Genomic DNA, 12,156 nt, shown 5'->3' on the forward strand with positions numbered 1-12,156 from the left:
GAATTTTCTGCTTCAGTTAATGTTGCCAATCCGAAAGATGTTGATTCTCGAGAATTGTACTGGGCCAGCACATCCTGTGCAAGAAGCGGACCAATCCCAGTGCCTTTTCCCCGACCAATACAAACTGCAGCAGGTCTCAGCAGACGGAATGCGGCAATTGCTCGCCCGGTTGCCTGCTTGGCTATATCCTATTTACACTTTAAGAAATATTATCTTGGCAACGAACTAATATTTTAAGAATTTCATAAATTGTTCTTTTTTCTAATGTGCTCTTGGATAGAGGAAATATGTGTTCATTTTTAGTTTTGTTAAACAACATTTCCATAAATAACATTTTCTTAAATAAATAAAATCCCAAATTTAATTAAATTTATTATTATAAATTTGATCAAATCTATAATTAAACATAAAGGACATAATTTCTATATACTGTTTTTTAAGTTGATTTACTGATAATTTTTCCGAGTGATCTTCTTTTCCCAATCCCAGCAGCAACCCAATTTCTCTCAGCCGAGAGAGCTTGGCAAATATTTTCTTAATTAGTTGCTGCCAAGGCTTTTCCGGCTCACGAAAAAAGTGCAGCAGGGCAAGAAGAGAAAGTGAGAGTGCGGGGAAAATGGAAAAGGCGGTTGCGTTGGTCAGTTGTCAAGTGTGAAAAATTGCAGCTCAAATTGCAGTACAAAATGCCCTCAAGCACTCGTTAAAAGTCACGCAGCACGCAGAGGAAAAATGTTTCCAAATTTATGCGTATGAAAACAGAAATTATATTAATTACAACAGGCAGCGGGGGAAAAATGGGGGGCCACATTAAACTGCAGCTGCGACGGAAACAACGAAAACATCGTCACCAAGGGGTTAAACAACACTTGACATTTGGCCCCCATTTGCGTCCCACCAACGAGCACATAAAAATTGCATAAAATTTGCATGTCAAAAGTGCGTCTCGAGTTTTTAGAGCCACCCCAGCCGCACCTCTGGTCCACCCCATTTGGCCATCATCAGTGTTGTTTAGCAAGCGTTTGGGGAATTTACTTTCGCTGCGTTGGAAATTCGCAATCAACATAACAATTATGCGAAAATGCAGAGGGGGAGCTCAACTTTGCGCCATCAACTTGTTTATGGCTGGCTTATATAAATAAACTTGTATTTATTCACTCCCCCTCGCCACATGGTGTCTCATAGTGCACTCGAATTTAAAGATCAAGCGGCTAATTAGGGTGGCACACATGTTACCCAGCGGCGGGGTCTGAAATAACCAGGAGGTACTATACGGCAGGCCCATCACTGTCTGGCCCACAATCAGATAAGCAGAGCGTAGCACTGCGATTGTCAAAGCGTATTTAATGAGCAGACTCCCAGGTCCCCAACCACCTAGGCCATATATCTCCCCTGCACCACCCAAGTGGTGCTGTTCCTGTGAATATCACAAAATCAGTTGGCAAGAAATCACAGCAGACAGTGGCGTCGGGAGGGGGGCTTATGAGGGGGCCCCAAAACCGCGGCGACAACATCGAAACAACGACAACGTCGACATCATGCTGGCACTCTTTACTAGGGGATTGTGTTTTTTGGGGTGATTGCTGGGAATGTGTGTTTTAGTGCACTTAAAAAAATGAAGTATTTTTGTAATAACAAGTTATTGAATACATTTAATTAAGAAAATATTTACTGGTCCAAAATAAATAAGATTTTATATCGAAATTCTCTGATAGCGGTAAAGGCAACCAAACTGTATGAAAAAAAAAATATTTTTAATGTTAATAATCTGTAACCTGTTTTAAAATTATAAATAGAGTAAAGAAATAATCTTTTATCATTCGACAGGACTTATCACTAGTAATATACCAAATTGTAAATGTAAATATTTAAATTGAAACCAATATAAATGAATGAATGTAGGGAAGAGGAAAATAGGCTCGAGGAAGAATATAAGTGCTTTATAGCTGTCATGCTAAATTTGATTTTCCCTAGTCAGTAAAGCTATGGATAACACAAATTATAAGTAAAACATTTTTGTATAAACTATAATAATATTTCCCCACATTTTTACAGTTTTATTAAGTGCAGAAGAATATTTTTTCCGACTGTTAATGTCGCGGAATGACTACAAGCAGTCGGAGAAAAGCTTGTGGCAAATACCGCGATGCGTGTCTGTCTCCCTCGTTTCCCTCCATTGCATTTGGTGAAGGGAAAACCGCGGAGGACGGGAGTTTTCCGTGAGGAAAACCGACATTGTCTAGGGTGATGCTGGGGCTATTGTTGTTGCCTAGTCAGGATCAATATGCTTGACAAGAGGGGCAGAAACCAGGAGCCACCGACCTTGAGCGCAACTTTTTTGGGCAACACTCCAGAGAGACGGGGAAATAACACACTATGGCGGAACCTAAGTGGATACCTCGGGTGCTGATGGAGCAGAGCTCCTGAGAGATGCTTCATTAGCAGACCCGCTCGATAAGAAACGGAACTCGTTTCGCTGCTAAGGAGACCTTCCCACCGCCACCTGGTCAAAGAATCTCGGGGGAATTTGACCAAAAAGTGCCACCAAGGTGGGAAGGAACGACCACAGGACTTTTTCATTAGTGCAAGTGCCGCACAGCTGCATGCCACAAACACGCACGCACACAAAGACACACACTGGGACCCGTTAAACACACACAGATACACACGCACACAGCCACACATGGCCAACTACCAACACGTTCCGGGCATTGCGAAACGTGCCAAAAAGCATTGCATAAGCGCAGGCGGACAACGAAATCAGTTGTGCAAAAAAAGGTGGAAAGCCGGAAAAGCAGGGAAATGTAGGGTGAGGGGAGGGCGGTGGGGAAGGGGGAGAGGCAGGAAAAACAAAAAATGAAACGTAAATACGGGCAAGGCGAGGACAATATTTTTGCTGCTCCTCCGATTGCTCCAACTGCTGATTCCTCTTTTTCTCGTGTGAGAAAACAAATCTCAACCACACATACCCAGATATTCGCACTGAGCGATAAAATGTATGCTTAGTCTGCCAGAAATAGTTAAAATCGATATCAGAAAAATGTACAGAATGAATTTACAAGCCAGGATAAAATATTTTTTGTTAAAAAAAAAACACTTGCTTCTGCTTAATAATTTTTTGGAATTATTTAAGAATACATAAGATCAATATTTTAGATTTTCAAATATTCCTCTGAAGCACTTAAAATATTATTATATTCCAGTATCAAGTATCATAATTCCCAAAAATAAAACTCATATTTATAAATATTGACATCCATTAAATTTTTTTTAGTTTAGGGACTTTTAATAAAAATGAAGAATTAAAGGACTATAAATATTATCATTCTTAAAATAAATGTGACAGAATTCCATGTTTTTCTCAAGGGCACCAGATTAGATTTTATTCCAGCACTAAAAGTCATAGTTCCATAAAAACCCCCTTACACATCTCTCCAAGTGCAACACTCTATGATTGATAATTTGTTCTTTATGGCGAAACTCTTCCTAAACTAGACATTTACATGAATACTTGATACAGTGCCATAACCCAATCTCATCTCGAATCTAAAGCACTTTTCCGAGTGCAGTCGTTGGCAGTGAGTTTAGCAATCAGCTCACGACTTGGCAGCCAGTCCGAGTCGCACTGACTGTCTCAGAACTTTCGTTGCGCATACGCCACGTTGCACTGCAACCCGTCCGATGGGGCGTGTGTTAATAATGCGTGACATAAACTGGGGCCCCCGACAAGTCCCGTCGATGGGCCAAACGAATTGAGTTGACTTGAGTTGAGTGGGGCATTTTAAGTGACAGTTTGCAGTTTGTGAGGACTCTGGAACTGAGGAACTGAAGAACTGAGCACTGCAGACTTTGTCTGTGACTCTGGCGAGCAAATGACATTGTCATTGTTTCTCTCAGAAAATTTTGAAGAGCCTTCCCCATCCTTAACACTTAAATTTTTACTTAAAATATGCAAATATGTACTGCCAAAGTGCCAAAGGCAAGTGCTCCTTTTACACGAACTTCCCGCCCTAATGTGAGTGTGCGAATGTGTGAGAATTCCAATTTCCTGCTCACACCCAATGCCAATCAAAAGAAAAACCCGATCGAAGGACGGGTGAATAAATTTACAGCGAGCGAGGAAATTAAAGCAAATTGAAATTGTCTCGCGCGAAAAGCACGAAAGTTTTCCGCCTTATTTTAGGGGCTCAACTTAAGCCGGGGAAAGTTTTAATTTCCAATTGACATTTTGCAAGTGCATTTTCATACCTATCCCTATCGCTAATCCCTTGTAGCCGGCCAAGGGGGGCTGGAAATAATTACAAGCTGCAATTATTAGCCGGGCTAAGGAGACGCTGCCAAGGCAAATCCAATTAAGTGAAAAGCAAGTGTAAGCCGATGCCTTTTACCTGACCAGCTCACCTGATTCCTTGCAAGCCCCCCCTGGATTTCCCCCTGTAGTTAACTGGGTAACTCTAGCCGCTGACCTTAGCCTGTTTTTCTTTTTTCCTTCTCGTTCTCCAGCCTGCCTGGTTTTCCCAACCCTTCGTTGGACTTTCCCCACCTCAAGTGTGTCGCTTTTTCTTTGGCTCTCCAGTTTCTCGTACCCTCGAAAGCATGAAATGAAATTGCCCAGCTACAGGCACAACAACGACTATAGCAATAATAAATAATAATGGTTAAATGTGTTTACAAAAAGACTGAAATCTTTTGCTGTTATCTGGACCAAAGCCTCCTCCCAGCTCTTCACTTTTTACTCTTGGACTTGGACTTGGCTTACTTTTGTCTGCTGTGAACTGTCATTGCGTGTTGCACACAAAAACACCCGGATATTTAGAGCGGAGAAAGGGGAATAGAGGGGGGCAGAGAAAGCGGAGAAAGGGGCCAAAGAAGACGGGCTCGGTGAAAGAGAATGAGTTATTATGTGGCAAGAGTTGCTTCACCAGTTGGCAGTCCTGCTTAATTTTTGATGCGAAAATGCCACTTGAGTCTGCTCGAAGGATTTCTGGAAAATGTGCCAGCATTTTAGTTTCACAATTTCGGTAACAAAAGGCTTAAAATTTAAATGTGGCTGTGTTGGAAATACTGCATAAAGGATAAAACATCAGTGAGCATATATTATCGTGTGATCACAGAAGATTTTAGTACTAATGCTTTATTCTATTTTCAAAAAAGGTAAAATACTATCGAAAGCAATAGTAATACTAGTATCTATACACTATTTAAATAACCGGCTTCTATAAAATTTACAAAGCGATATATTTTTGAAAATATTTTTTTAACATTTATCAAATATTTCTTCACAAAAAGAATACATATCATAAAAAATATCTAAGAACACTGCTTCTACTGTCTACCTGCAAGTCGTTCATTAAAATATGAGTACTTTCAGACATATTCTGAAGCCACCCTCGTAATCTTCTGCCCCATAATGAAAGTGAAAAACTGTTGCAGCAACAGCAAACAATTTCGCAGCCGAGGAGAAAACTATTTCAATTGAGGTAGAAAATGAACGACAAGGACATGGCGGCATTTCCCTCTGGTTTTTTCTCTCGAATTCTCATTTTCCTTTTGCCTTCTATGTTTTTCTTGGTCTTGCCATGAATGGATGCCCACTCCTCTCCATTTCTTTTTGTATGTTTGCAGTTTAAATTGCACTATGAAAGGAATTTTTTGGATTTAAGCATTCGTTTTCATTTGGCTTCTATTTCTTAGTTTTCCTTTACCTTTTTTTTTTCTGTTTTTGGTTGGGATGCCAAGTGGGATAATATGTCAAGTGGCATAAGTCGGCGGGGGTGGATGGCTGTAGGAGGGCCTTTGCACCTGGCATTGATAGGATCGAAGCAGGTGTCATCCCATTTGGCAAGCAGCTCTTAACTTTGCCATTTACGGACGGCTAGCTGTGTTTGTGTTGGCCCGGCTTAGCCCCAGTTTCAGTTTGAATCAAGTTGCAGGGGCAAAAACAGCTGTGGCAAGTGGCCCGATTGGGAAACAGTTGTCCCCGATATTGCTGGGCAGTATAAAATGGGGGAGCTCGGCTGGCAAAAAGAGCAGTCAAAGACTGAATCAGCAGCAGCATGTCGACCGTATTCGTAGTCACCCTCATCCTCTTTGGATTGCTTCAGGTTGTATACTGCCAGGATAACACAACTGCCACGCCCACGGACTACTGTCAAAGTGGCTTGTGTAATATTCTGAAAAAGCACATCGCCTGCAGAAACAAAGGAGTAAGTTCCCCTACTTACTTTAATAGGTGGAAGACCATGAAGAGGATTATTATTATTTTCTTTAGGAGTTTAGCAAACAGTGTCCCACCGACGCCCAGTTGGTTAATCTTAGTGGTTTGCATGATCTGATCCTGGATGAGCATAATGCTCTTCGAAATGTCCTTGCTGCTGGTAAGATCACGAACTTACCTCAACCCGATCGCATGGCCACACTGCAGTGGAATGCCGAACTAGAGGATCTGGCCACACTGAATGTGAAGCAGTGTGTTCTGCAGCACGATCCTTGTCACAATACCCCTGACTTTCACAACTCTGGTCAGAACCTAGCCTCTATTAACATAACCCTGCTCCAGGGAGAGGGAAATCACACGGATGAGTGTCTGATAAAGGAGTCCATTGGAGGCTGGTGGAACCAGAGTGCCAATATCACGAAGGAGCAATTGCAGCGTTTTCCCAAGGGAAAACTGGGAGAGTGCGTTTGGTTTTTATTTGAATTATGTCCCCTAATTGATAATATTTTTTCCTAATCAGTTCCATTAGGAATTTTGCTGTCATGGCCCGTGACAACAACACTTTCGTGGGCTGTGCCGCCGTGAGATTCGACAGGCCCGCGGGTCATCCTCAATTTTTGCTGGCCTGCAATTATGCCAGCAACTATATTCCGGAGTGGCCAATCTACCGGGAGAAAGCCATAGGCTGTCAGACGGGCTCTGATACCAAATATCCAGCCCTTTGCAAGGCTGGCGAGAAGTATCAGGAACTTCCGAGGGAGGAAAGCCCCAAGGTGAAGAGCTATTGGAGGCTGTAGGAGTGCCAGAAATAACACCTAGCCGAAGGGTTCGAGTGGGCGGAGGTGCACTCACAGTCTATTTAACATGTTGATTTGTGTCACCGTGCGTGGTGGTCATATATCATCTCACAGTCGCATTAGCACAGACACCTGAAAAGCAGTGATGGCAGCTTTTCAGAGACTTTCAGAAAAATAAATAATAAATGTGAAAACGAGAAAAAATTGTATTTATTTTGGTAAAAGATTTTTATATCAAGATTTTAAAATAATGTTTTTATTATTTTGTATGGTTCTTGTTTATAATATACAACTACAAATTTTTATTAATGCGTGCTTGTTAATAAACTTCAAGTTAGCTTACGTTTTTTTTTAGCATTTTCAAATATGAAATATAAAGAAAATTCCAGTAAAATAATTTGTTACACTGTAAGTTCAAAGCACTTTATCCAAGATAATAAGTGTTAAAAATTGTAATGGCATTATTCCCCGAGAAGCCATTGTTTAGACCCCCGAAAAATAGCTATAAAATATCTAAAACTACGAGTCAGGCACTCAGACACATTTTGCCCCACTTCGACACCCCCACATCATCATCGTCCTCATCAGCAGCTAAAATATGATACGCGTTGTTTGGGTATGAAGAAAAAAGCCAACGAGACGACGACAAGTTGGCATCTAATTTTAACGTCAATATACAAAATGTAAAAACGTGTCTTCATCAGCTCGTAATATAGACCCCGCCATCCGCGTTTCCCCGCTTTCCCTCAAATCCCTAAGTGCCTATTAATAATGCTGCCTCGACGGGGCTGAAAAGAAAATGTTTTTCCTTGGCTCTGCTTTATTTTTAGTGTCCATCCGCGATGAGGCCTACGTTTAATATGCCGTTACTTTGTCAAATCCGAGGCTCATTAAAGTCAGGCGAGAAAAATAGGCAACATTTTTGTTCATTTTTTCCGCCGCGATAATTAATTTCCTGCTAATGCCGTCCACATTCATTATGGCTTAATTAAAATTCAACTGGAATTAGTTACCAGCACCTCGAAAAGCGACCATTATAAACTTATCAGGCCAAAAAGTATGAATATATCTGTTCATATCACTATTTTTTGTGCTAATTACGTTTTAGTGCATTTTCCGTTTTGTTCATTTTGCCAGAATATTAAAATCACTAAAGTGCTGTTTTTGTTTTGTTGTTCTGGGCCCACATTAAATGCGTGTAAAACTAACATGGCCAACAACATATTTCGCGCGGCTCATAAAGGCATAAATACACGCATAAATAAAATAATGTACATTGTTACGTCAGTGGTGAGAGTGATATAAATTATTCTCCAACCAGGACAACGATGTTGGGTTTTGTTAGGGTTTGATGGATGTTTCTGGTTTTTGCAGGGTGTCATTTAATTTCCGAGCTATATGGTGCATATTAACCTATGAAACCGCTTCTGGTTTGAAGGAATCTAAACGGTTGAATACTATTTCTCAAAATCATATTATTTCAAATATATTAAATACCCAAATAAATATAGACCTATTAATTTATGGTTATATCTTTTTCGGATGATTAAATATAGTCGTTAAAAGTTTTGCAGGTCTTAAAGCTCTCTGCCTGATGTAATATGGTGTATAAAACATTTTTTATATTTAGTGATTTTGAAATCCAAGCACACGCCTCTTTGAATTTCTATGGACTGCTCGTCCCTGAACGCTTCACAAATTTGATTGTTGAAAATGATTTGATGGCCCAAACAAAATGAATGCCCCAATTTATGGCCCAAAGGAGGACTATGCGTTGCATAAATTGTGGCTGAATTTAAACAAGTTAATATGATATTAGTTGGAAGCGAGCATAAATTATGGAAGCGTATTTTATTGGGAAGGCGGAGGATGGCCACGGACAATATAAACAATGCTGGCCTGATTTAGTGCTGGCCATTTGACTGTTTAATGAGCACTCAGATGTGTCAACAGGCTAAATGGAAATTTATTTAATTATGATTCATAAGTCACAAAGCGGCTTACAGCGGAACATGCAAAATGCCATTCTTTCCGCTCTTCCGAGTGTTTGAAGTTGTTTCGCCTTGGCATACGAACTTATGGACTTGGACTTATGGTCTATGGCTCGGACATGGAGACATCTAAAAGGCAATCAAAAGTTTGGCCAAAAAGAAAATGGCAACAAGAGTGCAAAAAAAAAAAATATAAAAACAAAATTGACAAAGCAAAACTTTTGATTTATGCAATTTGCGCTAAAAATACAAATCCATTTGATGACACTGCGAGTGGGGGAAATAGAATTTGGCCAACAATTCCAATAAAATGGCAAAGCAGGCTATGATTTATTTGTCCCTGAGTGTGGGGGCTTGGGGAATTCCCCAAATCCTTAGCCGAAGATTTTACCCCACTCGCCCTTTTGAGTTCCCGAAAATGTCATACATGGAGCATAATAAATGGGCTAGTAAAACTTTGGACAGGAATGGGACTTGTGCCCTGTGTCAAGTCAAATGCAAATGACCGACAAATTTGCCAGGCCATATAGCTATATATATAAGGCGATATGCAAACGGAACGACGGATATATGCTTTGTTTATGTATAATATGACCGCAGGCCAGGCTGGCCACAAATTTCCACACAATTTATGCACACAATGTGGAGCGGAAGGGGATGAGTATGGGCGAGATCCCATTGCCGGATCATTTATTTTATAGTCCGTCGCTTTAAGTTATTTTTCTTCATTATTTTTTATGGGGCTCCAGGGCGGGCGAGGACAGCCGAAAACAATTGCCAAAGGCATTTGGCAATCAGCGCCAAATGTTTGCTCTGTTTGTGCAAATAATTTATACGAGCGGCAAAAAATAACACAACCGACTTCAGACGGCCATCACACATACGCCCCGTTGGCCGCTGGCTCAAGTTCATAGACGGGATCTTAACGCCACAGTTCATTAGCGGTCCCTTTTGGCCAGGAACTTGGTTTATTAATCCTCCCAGGAGCCAGACAAAGGACAGCAGTTGTCATTAGGGCTTGTCCTGCGATTTCCTCTCTCTGTCCCACATAAACACCAAATTAAGTTTTAGTGTTTCATTTTTTTTTTGGCACTCTCTTCACATGCGTGTGGGTTATATTGGCTTATAGTCGTAGTGTGGGATTTCGGGCCCATTTGCTTTTATGGGCCAAACTATGGGTCCTGTGGTCTGTGTAATTTTTGGCCCCGCTCCTATTGCCTTTTGATTGTTTGTAATGAGCTGCTCGGCCTGCTTATGTGCGGGTCATCAAGGATATGAATAAAACAGCGATCGAAACCACCCGATAAAGGTTGTGCAAATGTCAAGTGGGTTCACTTAATGCGATTTACATGATCCACTCATCACGCAGGGCTTATAAAGATAGGATTACACATTAAGTTTCTGTTTTTCGTAGCTGAAATTTAAGTACCCATAGTGTATGCTCTTAACAGCATTATTGCATTACCCATGTTTTTTATTTCCGTTTAATTTATACAAATTCAATGACATGATTTTTCTTTCTACTGGCATTTCGATTAATTTCTGATTTAATTGATTCGTTTGAAATGTGATTCCAGCTGATTTAATTTATTTGCCAATTTCATTGGCTGTTTATTCAGCTCATTTGAGCATAAAACTTGCTTCGATTCTATAGTACAGTCATTTAAACGCCAGGTGGATCAATATTATTTTCTATATTTTAGCCAATTTTTTTCACTTCTAAACCAATGATCAAACATGTTCAGAGGTCACTTTTAATTTTGTTGCACTTGCAGTGGCCAATTGTGCGGCAAACATAATTCAATTAACGCCTGGCCATTGGTTGCCACACAAATAAAAAGAGACAGAGTTGGCCAAAAAGAAAGAGAGCGCTGTTGAATGGCCGGAAAGTGGCGCTTTACAATTTGTGCAATTTCCGCCTCTGAACAACATCAAACAGAAAATCTCCACACCACTCCCCGAAAAAAAAAAATAAAAAATGAAAACTTTGCCCTCGTTTGATGTGTGAATTGCGCAAATATTTTCGTTAAAAAAATATTCGCTCCTCGAACATTTATCTTTGCCTCGTTTTGGAGATTTTGTGCTTTTTTTCTTGCCGAAACTTGCTAAATGGAAAACAAATAAGGAATGTTTTCACATAATGCGATTAGTGGCCTCTGCCTCGGTCCCCCCAATCGAAATTTATTTGTCGCTTATGCAGTCCGATTGAAGTATAATTGAAAGCGTAACGATATTTGCCATAACAATATTAATTGACAGTTGATGTTGCGTGTCGGGAAAATATTTCATTTTCAAATTCGATTCATGGTCATTGAACGGGGATGTACTCCTGGCAACAGCGGAATCTAATTAGCATTTCAGATACCCCCCGCCGGATGACATGGCTGAATAACAATAATTGCTTAAATAAACACCACGACAAAGGCACATTAATAAACATCAGCTTGGCTGAAATATGAATTATGGCCAACCCATCTCGAGTCTGGCCAACATGCAATAAAGTGCACGAAGCACAAAGTGGTTGCCTTTGTGGGTTAGAGTCGGGCCATCGGAAAGTGCACCGCCATTTGCATGTCGGGTTGGTCATTCACATCGCCTTCGACTTCAGGTAGGATACAGGTGGATACAGTCCCAGTCAGGAATGTAAGGCAGCTTATTAAAATAGGGAGCTCTTTAAGACCATTATGCTCTTTGAACTCGAATGTGACGGAAAAACTTTTCTTATTCTTATAAATCAGTAGCTAAAATGTAATTAAAGATCCTCTTATTTAGTATTATGTACTTTATAAATTAAATATATATAAAAAAACTTTTAGAAACTTAGTTCCTAACAAGATTATGTGTAATTTAAATATTTGAAAACCACCATTAATTATGAAAATTCAAATAATTGCTCTTATAGTTTCATTTAAAACCCTTTGTTGTAATGTAAAAAAATGTACCATTGAATTAAAATACAACACAAATGTACCTTTGAATAATGAATGACTCAATAAGCCCTCAGCAGTTTTTCATATAATATTCAGCACCTTTATATTTATGATACCCACTGTAAACATCATGTTTATATGCTACATAGACAATGCGTGACGTATCCTTCGTTCCTGTTCTTCTCCTGTGGACTTCAATATGGCAATTATGCATTTTTAATCAG

General features: G+C 40.1%; 2 protein-coding genes across 4 annotated transcripts in view; both read left to right on the forward strand.

The window, feature by feature from the left end:
- LOC119554544 (zwei Ig domain protein zig-8) overlaps nucleotides 1-12,156 on the forward strand; it is a 42,225-nt gene that overhangs the window by 14,171 nt on the left and 15,898 nt on the right. The gene's annotated exons all lie outside the window — the stretch shown is intronic.
- Nucleotides 6,040-7,206, forward strand: LOC119554545 (antigen 5 like allergen Cul n 1). Its single transcript, XM_037865506.1, has 3 exons — nucleotides 6,040-6,203; nucleotides 6,269-6,675; nucleotides 6,735-7,206. Exons 1-3 carry the CDS (start codon nucleotides 6,054-6,056, stop codon nucleotides 7,009-7,011), a joined length of 834 nt encoding a protein of 277 aa, XP_037721434.1. The 5' UTR covers nucleotides 6,040-6,053; the 3' UTR covers nucleotides 7,012-7,206.

Source organism: Drosophila subpulchrella, chromosome 3L, assembly GCF_014743375.2.
Source record: "Drosophila subpulchrella strain 33 F10 #4 breed RU33 chromosome 3L, RU_Dsub_v1.1 Primary Assembly, whole genome shotgun sequence".
NCBI lineage: Eukaryota > Metazoa > Arthropoda > Insecta > Diptera > Drosophilidae > Drosophila > Drosophila subpulchrella.